Source organism: Prionailurus viverrinus, chromosome E1 (genome assembly GCF_022837055.1).
Source record: "Prionailurus viverrinus isolate Anna chromosome E1, UM_Priviv_1.0, whole genome shotgun sequence".
NCBI classification, from domain to species: Eukaryota; Metazoa; Chordata; class Mammalia; order Carnivora; family Felidae; genus Prionailurus; species Prionailurus viverrinus.
In genome coordinates, this window is record NC_062574.1 from 19,300,596 (window position 1) to 19,328,133 (window position 27,538).

Sequence of the window (27,538 nt, forward strand, 5' to 3'; positions counted from 1 at the left end):
CCACTCTTAGGACCTCTATCGCCATGGATTTATTTTGCCTACTTTTGAACTTCACGTAATGTTATTTATAATAGCAAAATATGGGAACAATCTAAAGGTCAAACAATGAAGAACTAATTAAATTGTCAGATTTCCATATGATGGAGTAACATGAAACCGTTAAAAATATTTTGGTTCAGAATTTCAGTTTGGAAAGATGAAAATATTCTGGAGATGGAGACTGGAGGTAGTTGCACAATGATGTACGTAAGGCCACTGACATGTGCACTTACCAATGGCAAATTTCATGCCGTGTATATTTTACCACAATTAAAAAAAAGCATTTTGGGGACTCTGGATAAAGTTACATGGAGGAATTTTTGTATCTTTTTCTAAGTCTGAAGTTATTTCAAAATGGTTCAAAAAAATGTTTATGGAGAATTTTTAATGATGAGTAATAACCTCAGTATAACATGTGGTGCAGAAGATATTCAAAACATACTGCACGTACAGCATAGCCCCCGTCTTTGTGGGAGACATGGGGTGGGTTTTCTGTGCATACGCACACGTAATGTACCTCATCTCTGCATAGCTTTGAAAGCCTGAGGAGAGAGAGATTAATCTCAGCTTCATTTTTGTGGGGATGCTTTCCTTTTCCCTAACTTTCTCGGATTGCCACATATTCCTTTTACAATTAGAGTAAAAATTTTAACTAGAAGGTATTAAGAGGGAGAAAAATAAGATAAACCTTTTCAAACATGGCTAGTTGGCTTCTAAGATTACTTTCTTCACGGCCTATTCTCCACGTCTCTGTCTTTAACATGGTGGCCAAATCTCTTTTCTCCAGGCTGTCTCCTAGGTAATGATCTTTACCTTTCACCTTCTTTCTCCCAACCCCTTATTTTTATTGTGGATGTCCTTTTCATTGGCCATCTATGCTAATGGTGTATTTTTTCCCAGGTATTGAATTGAAACACCTTTGTTTGGAATACATGACTCCATGGCTGTCAAACCTGGTCCGTTTTTGTAAGCACAATGATGATGCCAAACGACAAAGAGTTACCGCCATTCTCGATAAGCTGATAACAATGACCATAAATGAGAAACAGATGTACCCATCTATTCAAGCCAAAATATGGGGGAGCCTTGGGCAGGTATTGAGTTTGCTCAAATATTTAAATGTCTAGTACCTCCGTGATGCAGATATTAATCTAGTACCGCCTTTGTGCAAAACATTGTGCTAGGCATTAGGGATACAGCTGTGGAAAAGACAGTCCCCTCTTTCAAAAGGCATGCAGACACTCCCCTAATTCTTGATCTGGTTCAGAATTGTAGATGTCCAATGCATGTTTCAGAGCCAGAAAAAAACTAGTTATTTTAGTGCTCTTTTCCATGACATAACTATATAGGATTTAACTGTAAAACTCCAGTGTTGTTTCTAGTAAGTGGTGCTGTGTAACATATTCTAGTACCTGACATACCAGAGAGGTCAGTAGATATTTGTCAGTTGATGTTATTTGGGACACCTGCTTTCGTTTATAGTTCTCTCTCACAAGAACACCAGGAGTAAAGTACAGAATATACTGTAATGTTTTCCTTTTTATCTGACAAGAATTATGCCCATCATTTCTTCAACATTACCGCTTAAGGAAGTGATCCCTTACTCAAACAACGCGGCGAATCCTCCAAGTAATTTGAAATGACCTTGGAGCTGGTTTTAGAGCTCTGTAAAACATCTCAGCACTTGAAGTCATTTCCTATATACTAAAACAATTGTATTTTATATTAATCACACATGACTGTCTTAGGAGACAACAGAGGTGCTTTGCTAGTGGATGAAAATAATACACGTGGAAATTTAAAATTTTTGCATGCCAGTCTCTCCATCTCTGACGCAGTTGAGTGAATATCGTCATACTCCTTCGGATATGTAATGATAAATTACATTTATTGACAGGTCTCTAAATGAAACCTAGTGTTTTGGAGGCCTCAGGGAAAGTAGAAGTTTCATGCTGATTGGGCTGCTGCTTGCAGTATTTTTAAATTAAAAGTTAAGTTGGCACAACAGATGGCTGAAACATACATTATTTCTCCCTCTTCCACTAGATTACAGATCTCCTTGACGTTGTACTAGACAGTTTCATCAAAACCAGTGCGACAGGTGGCTTGGGATCAATAAAAGCCGAGGTGATGGCAGATACTGCCGTAGCTTTGGCTTCTGGAAATGTGAAATTGGTTTCCAGCAAGGTAATCAACTTTTCCTTTGCCTTCTGGACCATGGCATGATGTGTCTGTTTTTATTACCGGGAGGTTTTTTTGGTATGGTGACTAGTCATTTTAGAGTTAAACTGAAATTGTTTGTGATGAAACTTTTTTTTTTTTAATTTTTTTTTTCAATGTTTATTTATTTTTGAGACAGAGAGAGACAGAGCATGAATGGGGGAGGGCCAGAGAGAGAGGGAGACACAGAATCTGAAGCAGGCTCCAGGCTCTGAGCTGCCAGCACAGAGCCTGACGCGGGGCTCGAACTCACGGACCGTGAGATCATGACCTGAGCCGAAGTCGGACGCTTAACCGACTGCGCCACCCAGGCGCCCCTGTGATGAAACTTTTTTTTAGCCCTTGTGTTTCTTACAATTCTGTTTCTTGACAGGTTATTGGAAGGATGTGCAAAATAATTGACAAGACGTGCTTGTCTCCAACTCCTACCTTAGAACAGCATCTCATGTGGGACGACATTGCCATCCTCGCACGCTACATGCTGATGCTGTCCTTCAACAATTCCCTTGACGTGGCAGCTCATCTCCCCTACCTCTTCCACGTTGTTACTTTCTTAGTAGCCACGGGGCCGCTCTCCCTTAGAGCTTCCACACACGGATTGGTCATTAATATCATTCACTCTCTGTGTACTTGTTCACAGCTGCATTTTAGTGGTGAGTTCCAGGAAAGTAACTTGTGTTTTGTAATTCCTTTCTCCACTTTATAGAGCCTGGTTGGCACAAATTATCCTAGTTGTGAGTACGGTGCCTTAACACTAGCTGCTTCTTGGAGCTTGTGATAGTGGCATGAAATACTATCCAAAAGAAAAAGAATAAATTAATTCCATTCCATTTCAAGCTATAGCCAAGATTGTGTGTGTGTATTTGTCAGGTAGAATCTTGCAGCTATCACAGAAGCTAAAGCCTGAGCACCAGTTGACGGTATAGCATTACTAGCGTGAATTTGTAGAGAAAGGGAGCTAAAGCAATGAGCATTGAGATAATGTATCTAGAGGGTTGGTTTAGGGAGCATGGTTATATAATTTTGATCTACTCACATTTTCCAAATTCAAAGTGAAATTTGCCACGTTAAAAAGTTAGTATCTGTAAAGTCTTCACTTGTTCCTTTTTTCTTTTACAGAAGAGACCAAGCAAGTTTTGAGACTCAGTTTGACAGAGTTCTCATTACCCAAGTTTTACTTGCTGTTTGGCATTAGCAAAGTCAAGTCAGCTGCCGTCATTGCCTTCCGCTCCAGTTACCGGGACAGGTCGTTCTCTCCTGGCTCCTATGAGAGGGAGACTTTTGCTTTGACATCCTTGGAAACAGTCACAGAAGCTTTGTTGGAGATAATGGAGGTACACTAGGCAAAATGATAAGAAACTAAGGTTATTTTTTTAACCCGTTAGTACTGTAAAGAAGAAATACTAGTTTATTCTATTTTACGCTTAATGCTTAAATAAAACTCGCGTGGAATGTGTTTATTGGTAATATATATCTATACATCGCTTATTTAATGACATTATAATAAGCATTATTTAATGATTAGTATACATTTATGTGCATGAATCCATTTAGAGTATCCTTTTTTTAAGGCATGTATGAGAGATATTCCAACATGCAAGTGGCTGGACCAGTGGACGGAACTAGCTCAAAGGTATGTCCCAAATAAATTTAACTCGTAGGAGTATGGGTATTGTTGAAAATGTCAACATTACTGCAGAGTCGATATTTTAATTAATTACCTAGTGTGTATAAACACAAAGGTTTTCATAGACTTTTTGGGTCTTTTAATTGCAGATTCGCATTCCAATATAATCCATCCCTGCAACCGAGAGCTCTTGTTGTCTTTGGCTGTATTAGCAAGCGAGTGTCTCACGGGCAGATAAAGCAGATTATCCGTATTCTTAGCAAGGTACGTCTCTGTCCCTCCTCCCAAATATCTGTGGGTCTCAAGTTGGAAAGCATATCTTGCATGTTTCTCAACGACATCTAAACTTGAAGTTAATAAAATATCTTGCATGTTGCTTGCTAAACCTTTAAACAATGGATTTGGTTATTTTCTTTATCATAATTCTTTGAAGTGAAGAAACCTTTTCTAAAGAAGACACCTTAAAAGAAAATATGTATTGTCTCTTTGGCTAAGAAGGTACTCTTAGTATTTTATCAGTTTTCAAAGCATTTAACTATATGGTAGAACTTGCCTTATATAAAAGTATTTAATTTGTAACAGTATAATAATGCACAAAATATTGTATTGGAATATAACATAGAAGTATTTAAAAATGAAAACCCAAATGATCTAGCTACCAAGAATACCACAGCATTGGAAATAATTCTAGCACTTACTAACCAAGGAATTATTCTGAACTGATTCTGAGATCCAGTTTAGGAGTTTATGTTTTATTTCAGTGAAAGTAAAATAAAAAATTCTGTTTCCCTGAAAGGCACTTGAAAGTTGCTTAAAAGGACCTGATACTTACAACAGTCAAGTTCTGATAGAAGCCACAGTAATAGCGCTAACCAAATTACAGCCGCTCCTCAATAAGGTAATTACTGTACAGAACGAGCCCATTTAGTTTGGGCATTGGTATTAAATGTTTCATTTTGTGTCAAAGCGTTCAGAAAATAAGTTGGGCTGAGAAGTTATAAAGAAGAGGAGGTAGTTAAAGCAGAACTTCTGTCTTTAAGTGTAGTTGTTTGAAGAACTCACACTAGAGGAAGATAAGTATGCGGAGGATGTTCTCGGGTGCTTCTAAGTTTTCGTCTCATCAGTGCTAAAGGAAGACAGGTGTAGACTCTGAATTGTTTTGTCCAATAAGTGTTCATTGAGCACCTGCTATGTGCCAAGTACCATTTTAGGTTCTAGAGAGGTAGTACCTGAACCAAACTAATAAAATTCCCTACCCTCATGGAGCTTACATTCTGGGACGAGTGTGGGAGTTGGGGCATGAAATAGATAATAAAATAAGTACGATAATAGTTCACGATCATTACCGTGGAGAAATGTAAAGCTGGGTGAAGTGTACCTAATCACCAAAGGAGTTTGGGTGCTAAATGAAGTTGATGTTTAAAAGGAATGAAAGGATGCGGCCACTGATTTAGGATGGGCTGAGCTTATCTCAGCTTTGTGGCCTGGAGCAGGTCGTTTAACATATCTGGACATCATATTTCCACATTGATAAAATGAATAGACTAGATGATGGTGGAGCATTATTTTCCAACTCTAAAGTTGTATAATTATATGAATTGAGTACAAAGATTCGAGGGAGGTTACAGAGAAATAAATACCTGTGTGCTCCTCCTATCGAGTTGTATCTACGAGCACATCTTCTAATCCTAAATTACACAAAATGGTTCGTTCGTCCTCATAAGTTAAAATGAGGCTCAGACGGGCTAAGTGACGTCCCCAAGGTCACATACCTAATAAGACAGAACCACGATTCTCTTCCAAGGCTGTCTGACCCTGAAGTCTATGTATTTTCCCCTATACCACACTGCTAAATAAGGGTTCCCCCAAATCAATATCTTTAATTCATAACAGCAAGAGATACTATGCTGATAAGGGTGACAAGAAAATTAAAAGGGTAGAATCTAAAGTTAAAGAGATAGTGGGATTTAGTGTAGAGAAAGGGAGAAAGCCTTGCAGAGCAAACCATGCAGCAGGAGGGTCATACAAGAATGCTGGGACAGTGAAGGGATGGTGGGCAGAATATTCTAGTTGTATGGAGAAATTTTGCAGGAGAACAGAGAGAGGGAAGATTGTAAAGATTGGATAGAACTAATCTAACATCTAAGACCCTTCAGAAAGGAGTTTGGAAATGTCCCTATATGTTTTCAAGCAGATAAGTAATATGACAAAAGGAAGGCTTAGAAGGGTTCTTCTGGGGGCATTGTGCACCGCAGATTGGAGTAGGGGGAGACCAGAGGCAAAAAAGAATCCACATTTACAGTAAAGAAGGTTGGTGTAGAATAAAGTCGTTAGCAATAAGCAAATACTAAAGAGACTACTTTGGAAGGATCAACAAGACTTGGTGACTGGAGTTTGGGATCAAAGAACAGGGAGAAACCAAAGTAGGTGTTAATGTTCTCAGCCTGGCTAACTGTGTCTTTAGCTATACACATGCAGTAGATGAAGAGCCTACCCGTATATTTACCTTCTTCAGAAGAGAAAACATGCATCATCTGGGCGTTAATGTGCTCTGTTTGATACTGCAGTGTGTTTTGAACGAGACTATTTTGTAGCTCATCTCACTAATCTGGAATGCGTGGCCTTTGCCAGGACTCCCCTCTGCACAAAGCCCTCTTTTGGGTAGCTGTGGCTGTGCTACAGCTCGATGAGGTCAACTTGTATTCAGCAGGCACCGCCCTTCTTGAACAAAACCTGCACACCTTAGACAGTCTGCGGATATTCAACGACAAGGTAAGCAAGCTTTCATTTGGCATCCCTAGAGTATGCACGTTAAGAATTTCTCTCTTTTTTATTGTTGTCCTTTTAAAATCAGAAGAGGTCCATAACTTCAATGTGAATTTCTTTAATACAACTTATTGTGAGTATAGCTTCTTAACAACTCATATAAAACTAAACTTTCCTATGTAAAAATAGCAGAAAACAGTATTCTCCCAATACTGGTAAATAGAAGAGGGATGAAAAATACTGAGTAGTGGGGCACCTGGGTGGCTCGGTTGAGCATCTCCTGTCAGCTCAGGTCATGATTGGTTCATGGGTTCCAGCCCCTGGCAGTGCAGAGCTTGCTTGGGATTCTCTCTCCCTCTCTCTGCCCCTCCTTAGCTCGCACACACACTCTCTCCCCCTCTCTCTAATTAAATAAACTTAAAATATATATACATATATTGAGGGGGTCCCTGGGTCGCTCAGTCAGTTAAGCTTCTGACTCTTGAGTTTGGCTCAGGTCATGATCTCACAGTTCGTGGGTTCGAGCCCCACATAGGGCTCTGCACTGACAGTGCCGAGCCTGCTTGGGATTCTCTCTCCCTCTCTCTCTGCCCCTCCCCTGCACACACACTCACTCACTCACTCTCTCAAAAATACATGAACAAACTTTTTTTTTTTTTTAATTTACATCCAAATTAGTTAGCATATAGTGCAACAATGATTTCAGGAGTAGATTCCTTAGTGCCCCTTACCCATTTAGCCCATCCCCCCTCCCACAACCTTCCAGTAACCCTCTGTTTGTTCTCCATATTTGAGTCTCTTCTGTTTTGTCCCCCTCCCTGTTTTTATATTGTTTTCATTTCCCTTCCCTTATGTTCATATGTTTTGTCTCTTAAAGTCCTCATATGAGTGAAGTCATATGATTTTTGTCTTTCTCTGACTAATTTCACTTAGCATAATACCCTCCAGTTCTATCCATGTAGTTGCAAATGGCAAGATCTCATTCTTTTTGATTGCTGAGTAATAACTCCATTGTGTATATATACCACATCTTCTTTATCCATCCATCCATCGATGGACATTTGGGCTCTTTCCATACTTTGGCTATTGTTGATGGTGCTGCTATAAACATGTGTCCCTTCGAAACAGCACACCTGTATCCCGTGGATAAATGCCTAGTAGCACAATTGCTGGGTCATAGGGTAGTTCTATTTTTAGTTTTTTGAGGAACCTCCATACTGTTTTCCAGAGCGGCTGCACCAGCCTGCATTCCCACATAAACAAACATTTTTTAAAAATCTATTGAGTAGGGGTGCCTGGGTGGCTCAGTTGGTTGAGCGTCTGACTTCAGCTTGGGTCATGATCTCACAGTTCATGAGTTCAAGCCCTGCATCAGGCTCTCTGCTGTCAGCGCAGAACCCGCTTCAGATCCTCTGCCTCCCGTCCTCTCTGCCTGTCCCCCATTTGCACTGTCTCTCTCAAAAATAAATAAACATTAAAAAAAAAATTGAGTAGTAATAGCTACTATGCTAGGCTGTGTGCTGTGCTGTACTTTACACTGTACTACATAGGACCATCATTATTTGTGATTTCATAACCCAAGATTAGCGTTCTCTACCTCCCATTTCACGGATGAAGAAATAATGTATACATAAGCTTATTTTTATTGAATAATGGTACTTAATGAAAAATAGGGTGGAGAGTCTAAAGGACACTTTGGGGTACTTAATTATACTAGTTTTTGGTTTTGCCTAATCCCACTTTGAAACATACCATTAGCGCCCTTCGTAATGTTTATCAACCTTGACTGTGGTTGGATTTTGGTTCACAGAGTATAGAGGAAGGCATATAACAGTATGAAATGATGTCCCATTTGTCTTTGGAGAAAAATGGGATAAGTCTAGGAAAAAGAAAGGGGAGGAATTTTTTTTTTAAAGATATGTACATGTTTATAACAAGAGATTTACTTGAAGTGAGCTGAACAAAGCTGTGAGTGGGAAAAACACAGAGAACAGGAGCATGGTTTGAAATGTGAAGATACTTGGGTTAAACACTGTTTCATCAGTCTGCTAGATGTGGTATACACTTGGAACAGCCACCTTGAAGTTTATCCATCAAACCTCCATTTTACAAAACACGAAAGAAAAAAGTTAACTAGCTTGTCCATGTTCGTACATCTGATTGGGGACTAGAGCCCATCCTTCATGATCCCCGTTGCGCTTCTCTGGGGTTGTCTTGGGACCATGGTGCTCAGAGAGAGATAGCTAGCTGTTGGCTATTTGTACGGATAGAAAAATAGTTGTAAATGAAATGTCTGTCTAGGCATATCTGCCTTGGTGTTTTCATTGCCACAACAGCCCATTAGCAGGAGCTAATATTGACTTCAGTGCCCCCAGGATACTAGGAATCAGAGTTAATAAAGCTTATTAGAAGTTGCCAGGAGGTGAGATGAATAAGGTCTGAGGATCTGCTGTATAACACGGTGACTATAGTTGATAACACTGTAGTGTATAATTGACACTTGCTAAGAGTAGAACTGAAAGTTCTACATTTAACGACTTAATGTTCTCATCAAAAGCGGGCTGTAAATAGTGACATGATGGGCATGTTCGTTAACTGGATGGGGTAAATTCTTTCACAGTGTAAACGTGTATCAAATCATCATGTTGTACACTTTAAACACCTTAGAATTTTGTCAGTAATACCTTAATAAAGCTAGAAAAAATAAATTGTACATATAGCAGTAATAGATAATCATACCTTATATAGTATTCTGCAACCTCCATTTTTATTTAACAACATAAAGTGAACATCTTTCTAAGCACACACACACACACACACACACACACACACACACACACTCACACGGACATGTTTCTGTGTGTGTGTGTGTGTAATTCTTTCCCATGGCTGCAGAATACAGTATGCATGAGCCACAATTTTTTCAACCATTTGCCCATTAATGAACATTTGTTTCTGTCGTTTCTTCTTTTCTGTTATAAACAGTGCTACTGTAAACACCTCTTGACATTTATTTTAAATACTCCTGTTTTCCTTTCTTTGAGATAGAAATCTAGATAACCTGAGCATGACCCTAAATACCTTCAGTTGTTGGCTTTTAAAAATTTCTGTTCAGGAAAGGGAAAGAAAAATAAGATAAAAACAGAGAGGGAGGCAAACTGTAAGAGACTCTTCAATGCAGAGAAAACGAACTGAGGGTTGCTGGAGGGGCATTGGGAGGGGGATGGATTAAATGGGTCATGGGCATTAAGGAAGGCACTTGTTGAGATGAGCACTGGGTGTTATATGTATATGATGAATCTCTAACTTCTACTCCTGAAATGATTATTACAGTATATGTTAAGTAACTTGGATTTAAATAAAAATTTTTTAAAGAGGAGAAAAATAATCTCTGTTCATGAGGGAATCACTGCGTTTTGGTTTTTTGTTTTTTTTTTTTTTGGTTTTTTTGGGGTTTTTTTTTCTTTTTTTTTTTTTTTTTTTTTTGAGAGAGAGAGCACTCGAGCAGGGGCGGGGCAGAGTGAGAGGAGGACGTAACATCTGAAGCTGGCTCTGCACTGACAGCAGAGAGTCTGATGCAGGGCTTAAACTCACAAACTAGGAGATCATTACCCGAGCTGAAGTCAGAAGCTTAACTGACTGAACTACCCAGGCGCCCCTCCCTGGGCTTTTTTTAAAAATGCAGATTCCAGGGCATTACTCAGTGACCTTAAACCCTAATTATGTTGGGCAAGTTGCATAGCATTTTTAAGTTTCAGTTTCCTTGTTTTCCCACACTAGAATGTAAAATCCACCAAGGCGAGTAGTTTTTGTTTTGTTCACGGATTTATTTGCAGAGCCTAGAGCCATGCCTGGCACGTCAAAAACACATAATAAGTACTTGAGAAGTAAAAGAATGAGCCAATAACTCTGTACAATGGAGCTAATGTTGGCTGCATAGGAGTGCTTTAAGGTTTCAGTACAGTAATGCATCTAACATTGTCGCATACTGCGGGCACTCAGTAAATAGGAACTCTTTTTGTTGTCTTGAATTTTCAGTCATAGTACACAAAACACTACATCTGCTACAATTCAATGGATGGTCTTGTTTAAAACAACAATAATTCTAATTTTTAAAAGGTCACAATGTAAATTGATAACCATTTGTTTTGCATCATAAACCAAAGCTATTTCATCTTCTATCATCTTATTATTTATGTATGCTTGATTGTCTCACAGTAACTTATTTGTAGTATCTTGAATGTTCTATGTGTTCTGTAGTCATCTGAAAATAATTTCTCTCAACTCGAAAGGATTACTTATCTTGTCATAGCTGTTGAACACAATCAAAAACCAATAAGTGACCCTTTAAGGAAAGATCCTGTGTGAACCCCACCAACCATCTTCTGATTATCTTTAATAGAGTCCAGAGGAAGTATTTATGGCAATCCGGAACCCTCTGGAATGGCACTGCAAGCAGATGGATCATTTTGTTGGACTCAATTTCAACTCTAACTTTAACTTCGCGCTGGTTGGACACCTCTTAAAAGGTAGAGGCCTTGGGTCAGAATGTTTTTATGAAACGATATCAGGAAGCCTGAAGTAACTAAAATAATTCATAATTTTAAATAAGTTGAAATAATTTGGCTCATATGTCTTACTTTAACTGCAAATATATCTGTCTTCCTGAGCCATGTTTTGTTCAATATGTATTTTAATAGAGCCTAATTTCCACGTCAGTTACCAGATTTCCTTTAAAAGGCAAAAGAGTTGATTCCTACAATAACCCTAAATACCGGACTTCCTAATAGCTGTATTATTAGTCAATACTAAGTATCTTTTTGGTTATTGGAAATAAGACAGACTGCAAATCAATAAATGTAACTTGAGTAACTTATGTTAGAAAATGACAGCTTAGAGAGTTGATCACAGACTTTCCCCAACTTGTTTCTAACGTATTGATTAGTTGCATTGTTACGTACCACAGAACCTCACTTTTCTTGTACCCCACACTACCCCCCCCCCCCCGCTTCAAATTTTTGTATTGCTTATAGCAGTGGTCTCAGCTATTCTTAGAGCCAACCCAATCACTGCCTGCCCTGGCTCCACTCCCCACTGCTGACTTCACTGTGTGTTAGCTTTGGTTTATTAACATGGAACGGCCATGGCCAGAGACTATGCCATTAATAGGAGTGGCGTATGGTGAGGAGTCAGAGGCAAGAGCAGTGAGACTTAGGATGAGGAACTAGCATGAACCAATGGTCTTAAGCAGCACTGGCTTTGGTCATAATTAGAGTTTTGTATCAATTTAAATGATTCTTACGCTGGAGGGATCATGGAGGTTCCCCCAGTTTTTGCCTGACATGTACATACACCCACTAATGTGAATGTAAACATTTGATTTCATCACCTTATGAAATTTCTGCAAAAATATTAATAGTTTTAATCACTAAGGTGAATAGGGATTGCTCAAAAGATATTACACTGACTCCAGGAATTCAAAAGAAGGGTTGCACTAGGCTGATAAAGTGCTTGCCTATTCTGTATTTCTAAAAATATACCAGGTGTTTTCAGTGTCCACATCCCCTGCTGTAAAATGGAGTAGCTTTCATGTTTAAAAGGTGTCCAGAGACCACGCTTACTCTCTGATCAACCCTGTTCTTTGGGTTCTGAGAGCATATGCAGCCTACGTCATTCTTTAAGAAAAAAAAAAATTTAAGCAATAGAACCCTATTTTCAAAAGATATCGTAAGATGATCCCCAATACATGTTTGTTTGTTTGTTTGTTTGTTTTTTGAAAAGTTCCTGCACTGCTTTAGGGAATGGAATATCTGAAACCACATCCATCTTTCCTAATTTTCCTCTCCCTGAGGTACCTTAGAGTTCCAGGGAACAGTATTCTTTTCTACACATATATGGTACTTAATCTTTTTGTAATTAAGTATTCACATTTGTATGTTTATCTTCCCAAACAGCTGTTCTCAGAAGGCAGGAGTTTTCCCTTATATTTCCTTTCCCTGTAGAGTTGCTAATCAAGAGAGTAAGAACTCAAGGAATACTTGTTGAAAGAATGGACTAACTTCCTGTTCGTTTTTATTTTTTGTAGGGTACAGGCATCCTTCACCTGCCATTGTTGCAAGAACGGTCAGAATTCTGCATACACTACTGACTCTGGTCAACAAACATAGAAACTGTGACAAATTTGAGGTGAACACACAGAGCGTGGCTTACTTGGCAGGTAAAAGCACGAAACAGACAAAATTAATCTTACCGAATGTATCTAAAAACATCTGTCAGTCCTTCAGCTGGTTGCTTGGCGGGGTAAAGAGTTCAGAGTCCAGTCCTGTGGTGGTGGTTAAAATTTTAAGTTTTGCCAAAACATTTTTCCTTATAAAAGAACTTGCATTGAAGTCTGAAATGCATTCCCTTTGTCATCTTTGGTTCAAGACACCGCATGGTTCCCTGTTTTCTGTCATAACATCTGAAGGCCTCAGCCTAGCATCCTTGGGCCCCTCAGCAGTTCTCCTGACTGTCGCTTTTCCCTACATTTCCTAAGTCCCAGTTTTTATTACCTCTCCAGATGGATGGGCTATTTTAAGCTCATCTACTTGCCACCCCCTTGGAATCGCCTTTCTGCCTCTTAAAAGTGCGTTCCTGGGGCGCCTGGGTGGCGCAGTCGGTTAAGCGTCCGACTTCAGCCAGGTCACGATCTCGCGGTCCGTGAGTTCGAGCCCCGCGTCGGGCTCTGGGCTGATGGCTCAGAGCCTGGAGCCTGTTTCCGATTCTGTGTCTCCCTCTCTCTCTGCCCCTCCCCCGTTCATGCTCTGTCTCTCTCTGTCCCAAAAATAAATAAACGTTGAAAAAAAAAAAATTTAAAAAAAAAAAGTGCGTTCCTAATGCCATTTGTTTTAGCCGGAATGTCTGCCCATCCCCACCATCCCATTAAATCTTCCCACTTGTTCTTACCCGGTGTGTGTTCCTCCACTCGGCAACACTTAGCACTCCCGTGTAATGCAGCTCTGGAACATAGCAAGTGCGGATTCCCAATTTAGGAGACGGCAGTTTGTGGCAGCTTTTTTGTTGGAATCATTTGACCTTGGGCAAATCATCTAATATCTCAGAGTATTTTCCTTATCTAAAAAATAGACCTTATAGTACCTGTCCTGCCCACTTTCTGTGTTTGTTGAGATCAAAAGTACATTAAAGCGCTTGACAAATATAAGGTACTTATTAAATCTCAGTATATTTCATACTTATGTAGTCTTTCAAAACAGACCATAAACTTTCAAGGTAAGAAAGTCTGTCCTAAGTGGTTTATATCCTTAAACTTCACACTCTCTAGGGTTCTTTCTCTGCTTGTCTGACAGCTGTTACCCTCTAAGAGGTTGTAAGAAATGTATCCTGTTTTTAGTCACACTTGAAATTTGTTAAATTTTCTCATCTTCCTTCTTTTTCCTTTTAGCCTTACTCACAGTGTCTGAGGAGGTTCGAAGTCGCTGTAGCCTAAAACATAGAAAGTCTCTTCTTCTTACTGATATTTCAATGGAAAATGTTGCTATGGATACATATCCCATCCATCATGGCGACCCCAGCTATAGGTAAGTAGACTTCTTCTCCCATAATTACATAATTATAATCAGGTTTCAATTTTCCATGCCAGTGGAGGCAGGCAGCAAGAATAATCAGGAAGGTAATATATAGGGGAATCTAAAGATATCTAGGAAGAGTATATAAATCAAAACTCCTGTTACACACGTACCATGTTTAATGTGGATTAGTAGTAGGAAAGTTTCTCTTCTTCTAATCTAACTGTGCTCATGTTAACATTAGTTTGCCTCTGTTAAGCACAAACCAGTTGAGTAATGAAAAGAGATGATTTTGAAATTACCGAGTTGTAAGAAAGGGCCTAGGAAAAAACCAACATGAAATATAAGCAACATCACATTCTTAATGATAGAAAACTAAGCTATGCAGATTTGTGCAAAGATACACATGCCGACAGATTTGTTGTATTTATTCCCATCACGCTAAACTTACTTAAAATTTTTCTGTGGTGTGGATTTAGTTGGTAGAATAATCACATTATGCCCACTGTTGTATGTGGTTTGGGGTAGTATATTTTTCACTATAACATGGAGAAATTACATGAAACTTTGGAGACTTTCTATATTTTCAATTAAAAGACATCTTTAAGTTTTAGGTACCATGTTGAATGTAGGAACGTAATTGTGTAGCTGTAGAGCTTCTATCATTCAATTTATCACCATCCCACTTCTCGATTAAAAAGTCTTCCACAGTTTCCCACTGAGATTTTAGCAGTGTATGCAGAAGTTTTCCAGGCACACTTGGTTTTCGATAGTCTTATTCTTCAATCATTTCTCGGATTATATTTCTCTGACATATGCCCTTTTTGTCCTGAAAAGGAAAAAATGAGTTTGTTTGTGTTCCTTTGTCAAAGTATAGTTGCTTTTCTTGGTTTAAACCAAGAATACAATTGCCTGTTTAGACTTGATTTCCCCTGATTAAAAAATCAACGTGGTACAGTTCTGCCAAGCATCAGTGAGTCCCTACTGTGTATAAGACATCGTGGCAAGAAAGTAGGAGAAGAGTGCTAATTTTTAAGAAAATTTCCCAAATAGATTCAAGAAACAAAGGAAGAAAGAGAATATTTCTTGGACATACACTAAGAGCTTGTACCCTAAAGCCTTTTATTTTATTTTTTTTAACATTTTATTTATTTTTGAGACAGGGAGAGACAGAGCATTAACAGGGGAGGGGCAGAGAGAGAGGGAGACACAGAATCTGAAGCAGGCTCCAGGCTCTGAGCTGTCAGCACAGAGCCCGATGCGGGGCTCGAACTCACGGACCGCGAGATCATGACCTGAGCCGAAGTCGGCCGCTTAACCGACTGAGCCACCCAGGCAGCCCCCCTAAAGCCTTTTTTTTTTTTTTTTTAATTTTTTTTTTTTCAACGTTTATTTATTTTTGGGACAGAGAGAGACAGAGCATGAACGGGCGAGGGGCAGAGAGAGAGGGAGACACAGAATCGGAAACAGGCTCCAGGCTCTGAGCCATCAGCCCAGAGCCCGACGCGGGGCTCGAACTCACGGACCGCGAGATCGTGACCTGGCTGAAGTCGGACGCTTAACCGACTGCGCCACCCAGGCGCCCCCCCCCCCCAAAGCCTTTTAAAGTGCAGTTTTAAAATTAAGTGATTTCTGTCATTGGGAAATAGGACAGCCAATTGAGACGGGCAAACAGTGGTTGTCTTTGTCACCATGTTACCTAATTCTTCTCAATTGTTTAAATCTCTCAGGACGCTAAAGGAGAACCAGCCGTGGTCATCTCCCAAAGGTTCTGAGGGGTACCTTGCAGCCACCTATCCAGCCGTGGGCCAGACCAGTCCCCGGGCCAGGAAGTCCATGAGCTTGGACATGGGGCAGCCTTCTCAGGCCAACACGAAGAAGTTGCTGGGTTAGTTTATCTAAATTACATAGAGTTTGTTAAACTTTTTTTTTTTAATGGCCAGATACTTTCACTCTTGGAAGATTATTCAAAGCTGTTCAAAATTATCAAAATTTCCCATTTTGATATAGCAAAGTTTTTGATGCCAATTACAAGAGAGTTTGATAGATACGTCAGTTAAGCCATATCAGTTAAACAGACAAATGAGAACAGGATCTTGAACCAGTTTTTTCTGATTCCTAGATGAAATACTGTGCTTATCCTCATTTTTTTCTGCCTTGGCCGGGCAGCAGGGAAATGGGAGTTGGGGAAACATGAGCCCGAGAAAGGAGGAGTCTGGCCGCACTCAGATGCAGGGCCTTTAACAATATATTTCCCCAAAAGTATCGCCTGAGGGCAGAATACATCAATATGCTATGAAGCTGTAATAATGCTGTTTGCCACCTTTTCTTTAAAAAGACAACAAAGTAAGATTTTTTTGATTACTGTATTTTTTATTACTATATGATTCTTTTTGAAAATGAAGATTGCTCAGTTACATCAGCATTTGTCGATGAGAGAGGTATACCTAAAATTCTGTGAAACCCTCTCCCTTTACAAAAACTGAAAGTAAATAATGAGAGAGCTCACTGACCTCATGCCACCACAGAGGAACTTTGTCTGAAGTTGGAATTGTTTCTAGAATACCTTGGGATCCATATTTCAGTGACCATGAATGGCTCAGTGGGTCTCAGTTATCCATACAAGCATATTTTTAAATATCTTTGGGTATTGGGAAAATGTTTCTGTTCATAAGGAAAACAGTGAACAAACAATGAAGTGTGAAATAAATAATCTGCTAGTGAGCCATGAAAGAAATAGAAACCGTGAAGGTTAATCACTGTCACTAGTCACATAGGGTTGTTACCTTTTGTTTGAGTTTCTTTCTGTTTATACTTTGTCACAAAAGAGTCTTCTAGGAGTTTCCTAGTTACTTCGTGTTTTGTAATTCTGGATTTTCATGGTAAGGAAGTTGTAAGTGCAAAACTAACTTTAGAGAAAACGTACTATTGAATTCAGTTAGCCCATGTGCTAGATGAAAAAGTTATGGTCTCTGCCTTGAAGAGCTCATAGCTTGGTAGCTAGGCTTATAATCCACTGATTACGAAAGCATCCCCAAGTGCCGCTAAGTAACATGCCTTGCCGAGGGGAAACTGAGGATCTGGGGAAATTAGGAAACACTGCAGAGAGGAAGTAACTTTGAACTTTTTGAACTTTTGGGTCTTGAAGATTTACTGTGCACTTGCCTGACACATACAGGGTGAGGAAGGCGAGTGTTCAAGAGAGGGGAGTGACATGCGGGAGACTTTATATGCCGCGTTAAGAGATTTAGCCTTTTGTACCCAGCAGGGATCTTTAAGCATGGAAGGGTTGTTACCAAATTTTGTTTTTAGGCAAGTTTTTCTGGCTGTGATGTGGAGAAATAGTCAGAGATGTTTGGCAAAAGGACCACATAAGGGATTGATAGAGCATCCAAACAAGAGACAGTGTGGACCTACACTAAGGCAGGAGCAATGAGAGAATGGAGAAGAGGGGTCAGGTGTGTGGTGATGTCTGAAGTAGAACGGACGAGACTTAGTGCAAGTCTAAATAGTCCACTGTCACCACTTAAAATTTTTTTTTAAATGTTTATTTAGTTTTGAGAGAGAGAGAGACAGAGTGCAAGCAGGGGAGGGGTAGAGAGAGAGGGAGACACAGAATCCGAAGCAGGCCCCAGGCTCTGAGCTGTCGGCACAGAGCCCGATGTGGGGCTCGAACCCACAGACCACGAGATTGTGACCTGAGCCAAAGTCGGGCGCTTAACCGACTGAGCCACCCAGGCACCCCTCACCTTCATTACTTGAAATAAGAGAAAGGTATTTCATGTAGTGCGATACGTGACTTAGACTCAAAGCCAAGTGGAGACGGTGCTACTTGCCATTTTTGAAGCATGTCCCAGTATATCTATTATTCAGTACTTTCAGGCATGCAAATGTTGTTTTCAAAACTGAAACGTTAAAATCAAACTTTGATCTTGCCCACATGTGGAAAATTTTCATGCTAATGACTAATTCTTGCCACGAGCAGAATTTCTTAAATTGAGAAAAGGCTGTTCAGACATAGTTGATCTTTGCAGCTGAACAGTGCATACCCCTATACTCATCACCAAACGTTGTACTTGTTGGCAGAGTTGGTTACCTCCAGTGTGGTGAATGTAATCTCAGTTTAATTTGGACCAATGAGGTACATCCGGTCCTGACATGGAAAGCCATGGGGCCAAAATTCCTTGACAAGATGGAAACTAAAGGAGCGAGACTCTGCCCCCAGGGATGTGTTTGAGCTTTCTTTGGGTCCTTAAATGAAAACTTAAACACTTGATGTCCAAACATTTTCTTTTCAGTATAAATCCTATTCACAGACACTGTGGTTAATGAACTGCCATATTCTGTAACTTTTGTTTATAGGAACAAGGAAAAGTTTTGATCACTTGATATCAGACACAAAGGCTCCTAAAAGGCAAGAAATGGAATCAGGGATCACAACACCCCCCAAAATGAGGAGAGTAGCAGAAACTGATTATGAAATGGGTGAGAAACAGAGTTAATAATTGATCTAGATCATTGAAAATAAGATGGGAGAGCCATATTTGCTTTCCAGCCATTTCTTAGAGTCTTTAGGATGAAATATAGACGCGTTTGCTCTTGTTCAGAAGATAAGCTATACAGTCCTTAAAATGAAAGTATTCCTGAAACCTGTATAAAAAGTAATCATATATATGATATACAGCATTGTAAACAGCTGGCCAGAACTTCTGTGTAGGTGAATATTAATTCTGTAAGATATTGATGTTGCTGTTTTAAGTACCTGCTAAAAAGCTATTGAATTATAGAAGTAACAGTAAAATGTTAGGTGAAGTGGTATCTGGTGTGAATGTTCGGTTAATACAGCTGATTGTGTTAATCCGTATCTCACTGCAGAAACTCAGCGGATTTCCTCATCACAACAACACCCGCATTTGCGTAAAGTTTCGGTGTCTGAATCAAATGTTCTCTTGGATGAAGAAGTACTTACTGATCCAAAGATCCAAGCGCTTCTTCTTACCGTTCTGGTAAAATTTTTGACCTTTCGCGGGGGGTGGGTTTTTTGCCCTCAAGTTTTTATTGCAGTCTATTCTTGGGAGGCCCTTAAATATTAAAAACATGAAAAGGAAGACGGTCTTCTGCCTCTCACCAGAACAGATAACAGTTCAGCCACAGAATAAAATGTGTTTTGTTGACTTTTTTGCACTTTGGCAGGCTACGCTGGTAAAATATACCACGGATGAGTTTGATCAGCGAATTCTTTATGAATACTTAGCGGAAGCCAGTGTTGTTTTCCCCAAGGTTTTTCCAGTCGTGTAAGTATCTCTTGTTTGTGTTTGACTTTTGTATCTATCTTGAAGTCATGCGTTTTATAAAAGCTCAGGCAAAGTATCATCCAATAATGTTCACCGGTTGTGGAGTGGGGGGGATACGAGACAGTGTGATAGAGATTTCAGCTTAGAGACAGACAGTGGTTTAGTGGGGGCCAAGACTAGTTTTGGCCTATTAGTGAAAACTTTTTTTTTTTTTTTTTATCTTGTTGATTTTCTGAAGGCTTCATCCTGATGAGCATTGTTCATTCCCTCACTTAGCAGCAAACTGTTAGATGCTGTATGTACCTGTTTTGGTTTCTTTTTTGGTAGAGCTTGTGTGTTTATCCACAGCTGAGTGAAAACAAAATTAACCTTCTATATAGGAGATGACTTTTATTCTCTCTGAAGAGCAAAGATCATATTAGCCTCAAAGTATTCAAATCTAGGGGCGCCTGGGTGGCTCAGTCGGTTAAGCATCTGACTTCGGCTCAGGTCATGATCTCGCAGTTCGTGGGTTCGAGCCCCGCATCGGGCTCTGTGCTGACAGCTCAGAGCCTGGAGCCTGTTTCATATTCTGTGTCTCCCTCTCTCTCTCTCTGAGCCACCCCTGTTCATGCTCTCTCTCTGTCTCAAAAATCAATAAACGTTAAAAAAAAAATTAAAAAAAAAAAGTATTCAAATCTAAATAACCCAAAGAAACATGGGATATTCTATTCCTGATCTAGACCTTCTATGTAGTATCATTGTATCCTTACTTTTGTTGAATCTCATTTTAAAATGTCAGAATTTTATATAGTTGGCTCTTGGTTATTTCTATTAATGGAGTGTGGCCGGGTTAGACATAGTTAATTTCCTCTTAATTTTGAATAGATCATATGTTCCACCCCTCCAAATTAATTTTGCTTTCCTAAAGTGACTGATATTAAATTTAGTTTTAACTCCCTGGGTACATATCAACAGTCAGCAGAAAGAAATGGTCCTAAAACATGTCAAATGACAGAAGCCATCCTTGTCTTGAGCAAACAGTCACCATATATAATTAAACACGGTTGCATGGCAGTACTAGTTGGTTGCTTTTACCATATTTTTCTTGACGACTAAAAAGGACAAACCACGAAAATAAATTCATACGTTTATTGTAGAAAATTGGAAAAGCACCAGAAAGTAAAAAAAACACCCCTCTCCCTTCATCTTTATCACGTTGTTCTGGGGAATATATGATCTTTTCCAGTGTATATTACCATGTAAGTTTCCTTTAAAATGTTCCTGTGTTTTGTTTTTGTTTTTTTTTTTTAGACACAATTTGTTGGACTCTAAGATCAACACCCTGTTGTCATTGTGCCAAGATCCAAATTTGTTAAATCCAATTCATGGAATTGTGCAGAGTGTGGTGTACCATGAGGAATCTCCACCACAGTACCAGACATCGTACCTGCAAAGTAAATGTCTCAGGAGGATGGTTGATGAACTTGCTAAAATGAGCGCTGTTACAGAATGCATGACTAAAGAATTCTTTATAAGGGATCGGCTTGTTCATACTTCTCTCTCCATATGCCGTTTTCTGACTCTTTTCATCGCGTGTTCAGTTGTTCAATACAATACAAAGTTGTGGTTTACAACTTTTTAAAATTGCAATATGGTTTTATACTGAGTTTAAGTGAGTTTTAATCTACCCTGACATTCATTGTAAAAAAAAAAAAGGTTTCAAATGTGTGTAGGTTTTAAATGTCATCAACTGTACAACTTACTTAATTTCTGTTAAGAGTAAGAGAGTATCATGCTTGTTGTAAGAGTAACATTTGATTTGTTGCAGGTTTTGGTTTTAATGGCTTGTGGCGGTTTGCAGGACCCTTTTCAAAGGTAAGAAAATATTTTTTTCTCTACTGACAAAATGAAAGTTTTTATTCATATTAGTGTACCTGCTCTGAGAACATACAATACTCTGAAAACCAGAATGATGACTCACAATAAACACATTATTTTTCTAAAATGTTTTCCACCATAGACTCTTTCCAAGAGGCAGCACCTTTAATAGGTTTATATATTAGTTTTTACCAAAAAACAACTCAGTTCCACTTAGGCTTGACTTTTCAGAAGGGTGTGATGAACTTCTGCAAAGTTTTCTGCTCTCGGTCACTCATGTGTTTGATGATCGTAATGCATACACTTAAGTATCTTGTAATCAGAAAGGAGCATTACCTGTGGCTAAAATCTACCTCGTGACCCAAAAGTAATATAATGTTATATTTCAACTCAATCTCCGTTCTTAAAAAAATTACATAATGAAAAAAAAAATTACCTCCTGAAAACATTTTTCCTTCCAACCTGTTGGATTAGATTCATTCTTCCCTGAATATATCCTTGTTTGTTTCTACTCATTTTTTTCTTTGATTGGCGTTAGTTGATATAGTGCTACATAAATGTGTTTTTGATGATTCTATGACTGGTTCCTCTAGATTGAGATTCCTTGAAGGCAGGACTTCTGTTTCTCCCCCCCTCCCCCCAATTCCTAGTGCAGTGTCCTAGTTTTATGAATTCAGTATTTCATTTTTATTTTGTTCAGTTATTACTGAATATCTTTTGATATGCCAACGTTGTGATTTTTAAAATGGGTCTGAGTTCCTAGAAGTAAGTATATCGTGCAGGAATGTGTGTAGTTGCACGCAGTTCTCTGCCCTTCCCAGTGTTCAGTTAGTCGAATATGTAAATGGCAGCTGGAATGATGATACTCTGTTCGTTTTCTCTGTTTTGGAAAACTGACTAGACATCATTCCTGATGGTTTTATTGTCTCAGGATCAATGCCGTCTTTGCTTCTGCATGGCTTTCAGTAATTACAGGTTCATTCGGAAGCTGTAGGTGTAAGCCAAATAAAATTCCCCACATTAAGTCCCATGGTAGTCTTGAAATACGACACCAACCTCTCCCCGCCCCCTTTTAGCGCTGCAGAATACAAAAGAAGAAAAACAGTACATTAAGCCCAAGACAAAAATTGAGTTAATCTTTTGTGGCTTCAGAGGGGATTTACAGAAAAAAAGAATGGAGCTAAAATAATTTCCTATATTTTCCATTACAGCAAACCCAAATCCCAGACTATGCTGAGCTTATTGTTAAGTTTCTTGATGCCTTGATTGACACGTATTTGCCTGGAATTGATGAAGAAACCAGTGAGGAGTCCCTCCTGACACCCACTTCTCCTTATCCTCCTGCAGTGCAGAGCCAGCTTAGTATCACTGCTAACCTTAACCTTTCTAATTCCATGACCTCACTCGCAACTTCCCAGCATTCCCCAGGTTAGTAAATGTAATCTTTATATAAATTTGAGCAATACTATTAATATACCAACATCAGGACTTCCCTTGTTATCAGGTTATAGTATATTTATAGTACATTTTGCTCCTTTTGATCATGAGGTTCATCTTACATTTCTTCTTTACCTTAGAGTTGACTTGAATTTTGTTATTCTATAAAGCTTTCTACTTTCAAACAGTTATTCATAAGATAGTGAAATGTTTAGTGTTCACATAGTGTTCTAAGGTTGATAATTTTTTAGAATTTGGCCAGGAAGAGCAACCTCTGTTACCTTACCCTGTAAGTGAAGAGAATTAGAATTCCCTTCCTAGATATATTAGCCTTGCCCTAAGGGCTTCTACGTCTCTGGTACAGCATACCATATCCAAAAAATACACAAAGTACAGTAATACCCCCTCTCCCCATTGCCAGCAACAACTCAACTATCCAGAGACCAACCTGAAAATCTGTAAATTAACAACCAGAAAAAAGCCATCTCAAGAAAATAACATCTTCAAGCTCATAAGTGTGTTCCTTTACCATGGAGTCACTCTTAGGTCCACATGGGAAAAATATGCCAATGCAAACACGCAGCCAAGAAGTGGGTACACTGAGAAGGAACAGCTAATAGCTTGAGCAGGGCTGAGGCACACAAGATGGCAGGGATGGCAAACTTTACCGACTCCTGGGCTCATCCAGTGTCCCAGTGAATGTTTTCATACACCTCTGGTCCACATCAAAGGTGTTACTCAGGACAGAACTGATGCCACTGTATATGATGATGACAGTGGGTAGTGAGGGAAAGCTTCTGTGTAGTCATGTTTGCTATTCAGAATGATACCCTTCTGAAATGGTAAAAAATGTTTAAAAAAGGTTTTGCGTTTAAAGTTCCATTATCTGAAAATTCTACTTAGGAAGCAGCTCATTCTATAAGGAAAAGGTACTATACACTGTTCTTTTTTAGGTGTTAGCATGGATTTTCTTTTTAAAAGCCAAGTAATGTATTACTCCTATTTTGTGATGTTCAAGACACATAAGTAGAACCCCCAAGTTTATAATCCTAGTTTTGCCTGAATATTTAAACATGCATAATTTCGAAGGCCTGAAGAACTCGGCAAGTATAATAGCCAATTCGCATGATAAACCGTCTCATTAAATAACCTGTATCCATCTGTTAAGCTCTGGTCAACAACAAAGCTTTGGTTAGCAGAGGAAACAAACCATTTGGTCCAGCATTTATTTATCAGTCACCTTACTGCATTTCTTTTTTCCTCCAAGAAATAAAAGAAATCTGGCCAACTTCCCTTCCGCATATAACCATGTTCCTTTGCCCTGTGTCCCTTATTCCAGAGGACAGTGTTTCTCCAAGTGTGATTCCTAGACCAGCATCAGCGTCATTTGGGAGCTCGCTAGAATGCAGGTGCTACAGTCCCACTGCAGACCTCCTACGTAAGAAAGTCCAAGAGTGGGGCCCCACCAGCAGTCTGCTTTAATAAACACCCTGGGTGATCCTTACATACACTGGAGTGTGAGAGGCACTGCCCTAGGGTATGCCTGTGATCTTGACCCATTATCAGTGTTCCAACCATTAAAGCCAGGGAAAAACTTAAAATACACTTTCTTCTAGATATTCCAGCCACTGAATTCTTTCCCTCACCATCACCATCCCCTCCAAATCTTAGCATTTGGGAGCTAAGGAGAACTACAGAGATAATTTAGTTCTAGGCCCGCCAGGGTTGAGGGTGATGGGGTAATTAAGGTTTAGAAGAGTGAAGGTAATTGCTTTATCATGCAGTTCTTCTCCAGAACCAACGCTAGTGCTCTACCGCATACATTGTCTTCCGTATCTGTGACGTATCCATCACCTTTCTTCCTTCCCTTCATCTCCCTTTTTCTTTCGTTTATGTGTCTATTTATTGCTGTCTCATTACTTCCACCTGCCTCACCCTAAGTCCACCGCTCCTTTTCTTCTGTAGGGCTGTTTTCTGGGTTCCTTGTTGTTTGTAATGTTAATGACAATCAGAAATGTGTAGACTCTGTCTATACTGTCCTCTTGTTTTTTTAAAGTTTGGTCTATTTCCATCAAACTTTTGGCTCTTGGGCTACTAAAGTGGTGTTAAACCTGTCAAAATGATTATTTGTTTTTATATTAACTCTTTTTTGTTTTTTACACCCGGACTAATTGTTAGGGAGATTTCTGCCCATCTTTGCCCACTAATGGAGACAGTAAAGTAATCAGATTGAGAATAAAGGTAACAGTACAGGTTCCCCTGCTAGTTGATTAATTGCTCATATCCTGTATTGGTTTAAAAAAAAAAAAAAATAGCCCTACCCTGCAACCTCTTATTTAGAACTGTTTATAAAAATCAGAAAATAGTATGTATGATTTTTGTTAGTTTTATACGTACTCTTAGCCAAAAGGCTGAGAAGCAATTTTTTGGTTACGGTTTTCAACCAGGAGTGTCACTCCCAGTAGTTCTTCAGACGGCTGCTTGAATGGACTGCCACACTCTGGAAACCTGCCACTATGCTCAAAGGAAACTGAAGCTTTAAAAGCAATAGAATTAATTACGTAAAATCGTGGTGTTCAGCAATTCCTAGCTCTCAATTGCAAATCGTGTGTCCTTGGTTTACCAGATTCATTTACCGCATGTTTTTGGAGAAGGTGGTTGTCCTTTCAGTAGTGATGTCACTCTCCAATGAAACAAACCCATTTTTATCTTTCAATTGTGGGCTCATGTCTATGAAGGGATCCTGGTTTATCTATGTATATAATTGCTGCACTTTTGTCTTTTGCTCTTATGGAATTACCTCTGTAAGAGTTAATGCTTCATTTGTAATTAGGTATACTGCTTTGTATCTCTAGCTACATGTAATCTTAGATTCCTGTCCCCTCTGTTCTTTATGGAGTGGAATTTGCTGATATCAAAGGGCTGAAAGAGGTGATGAATCTTACCCAGATTCCTAACTCAGCCTAGCATTTCAACTTTGCTGTTTGGCTGTATAAAAAGCAAAATATTTCCCTCTCTCCACTCCCATTAGCCAAGTCCCAAGCGTAAGTATTTAAAGAAACTCGATGTCACCCCCTGAAATGGAACACAAATGTGGCTTGCCATCAAATTACCCAACATTAATCTGCGCCCAGTCTCCTGAGCTGTAAGCAGGTGAAGTCTCTGTTGCCCTATGTCAAAAAGCCACGGTTGCTGATCTGCATAGAGCCCAGCTCTTCGCTGCAAACTTTCCTTGTCGATCAAGGCACTGCTGTCTACATCTTTGTTCCTTAGCAGGGTCGGCCACTCGGCTGTATTTTCTTTTTGGTCACCAACCAGCCTTCTCTGCTGTCAAATCAGCTAGGTAAGAGATTCATAAACTCCCTCCCACTCCAAAACATTAAACCTCACTTAAATAAAAAAAACTTTGGGTGGTAATTCATCAACCACCAGCTTTTGAGGAAGGGATGGTCATTTACTTACACAAAGCAATTGCCTCTGAAAATGCATTCTTCTGGACAAATTATCATTAGCTCACTTGTCTATCCCCTTAGCACAAGGAGGATTATTTGATAAATCTATATTTTAAAATGTGTAAATGGCTGTTTTCTGACTCCCTCCCTAGTTGAAATTGAATTTGGCATCGGTGGTGCCATCGGTGGAGTTCAGTGCATGTAAAATTGTATTAACTGTGGACCTTTTAGCCAAATGGACATAAAACTTTGCCTCTTCAGATTTTCCCAAATGCCACTAAGAGAACCCTGAAGAGAATCCATGGAATTTACTCTCTCATATATAAGAATATTCCAAATTGATTTTTTAATCCACTATTAGGTCCAGGGTGGTAGAGTTGGACTTGAATGGAAGAACCAGGATTAGAGCTAGAAAATCAGGTCCATCCACTTAAAAATGTTGGGGCAGGCAGGGGGCGGGACGGGGGGTCGGAGGGAGGAGTACCCTCTGTCTTGCTTAAGGCCAAGCCATGAGTGGCTCCCGTAGATGCTGAGCAAAGAAGCCTTTTTAAAGCCGTAGTTCTGAGTGCTTTATAACCATTTCAAGTGCAGTCTCCTGGCATCTTCTGTGCACATTAAAGAGCAAGTGTATCAGAAATAAAATCCAGATGGAATTAGTACTCATTAAAAAGAAATTAAGCAGATCCACTTCCAGTGTATTAAAATTTAATTGATACTCTGCCAAGGTCTCCTAGTATTTTTCACACTGTAATTTAATTCAGTAAACATTTGAACATCCGTTTTGGAGGTGTACCCTAAGGCACTCTGGGACACGTAAAGATGAGAGAGACCCTGGTCACCAGCGACATCACGGTTTTTGCCTATGGATCTCACTCAGTATTGGATTTTGAGCTAAATTTTTTACTTCCTTCTAACAAATTCTACACGTACACAGGTTCTTTGCTTTTAAGTGCAAAATTAATACTACAGTGTTCTGTGGAAAATAACCAAAACTCCAGATATTTGTCCTACAGAGATCCATGCAAGGAACTCTTTTAGACCTAAGGAAGCGGGGAAGCTAGTAGGACTTAATACCTGCCCTCAAATGGATTTCAGAATAAGAGGGGTAAAGTGCACACAGATAACTATTTTGATTTGGCCTCTTTCGTGGGACTTGCCATGTTGTACTTTATACTGTTTTCTGATGGATCAAAGGGACATTTGTTTGGAAGAATCACATAACAGTCGTGACAAAACTTTTATAACGTATTTGTGACCTCAGATAATGTGAGGTGTTAA

The 27,538-nt window shown here is 39.4% G+C and overlaps 1 protein-coding gene across 7 annotated transcripts in view; it reads left to right on the forward strand.

Moving 5' to 3' along the window:
- Positions 1-27,538, forward strand: part of NF1 (neurofibromin 1) — a 248,199-nt gene that overhangs the window by 210,266 nt on the left and 10,395 nt on the right. For 5 of the 7 annotated variants that reach the window (XM_047831807.1, XM_047831812.1, XM_047831809.1 and 2 more), the window contains 18 exons: positions 940-1,133; positions 2,086-2,226; positions 2,633-2,912; positions 3,379-3,593; positions 3,831-3,892; positions 4,036-4,150; positions 4,683-4,784; positions 6,518-6,658; positions 11,055-11,181; positions 12,738-12,869; positions 14,094-14,229; positions 15,948-16,105; positions 18,580-18,702; positions 19,093-19,223; positions 19,411-19,511; positions 20,805-20,947; positions 21,322-21,368; positions 22,583-22,799. In XM_047831807.1, coding sequence (XP_047687763.1) covers positions 940-1,133; positions 2,086-2,226; positions 2,633-2,912; positions 3,379-3,593; positions 3,831-3,892; positions 4,036-4,150; positions 4,683-4,784; positions 6,518-6,658; positions 11,055-11,181; positions 12,738-12,869; positions 14,094-14,229; positions 15,948-16,105; positions 18,580-18,702; positions 19,093-19,223; positions 19,411-19,511; positions 20,805-20,947; positions 21,322-21,368; positions 22,583-22,799 — 2,565 coding nt within the window. Of the gene's footprint in view, positions 1-939; positions 1,134-2,085; positions 2,227-2,632; positions 2,913-3,378; positions 3,594-3,830; positions 3,893-4,035; positions 4,151-4,682; positions 4,785-6,517; positions 6,659-11,054; positions 11,182-12,737; positions 12,870-14,093; positions 14,230-15,947; positions 16,106-18,579; positions 18,703-19,092; positions 19,224-19,410; positions 19,512-20,804; positions 20,948-21,321; positions 21,369-22,582; positions 22,800-24,147; positions 24,247-27,538 lie in introns of all 7 variants that reach the window. The other 2 variants (XM_047831817.1, XM_047831810.1) reach the window with 2 other exon arrangements.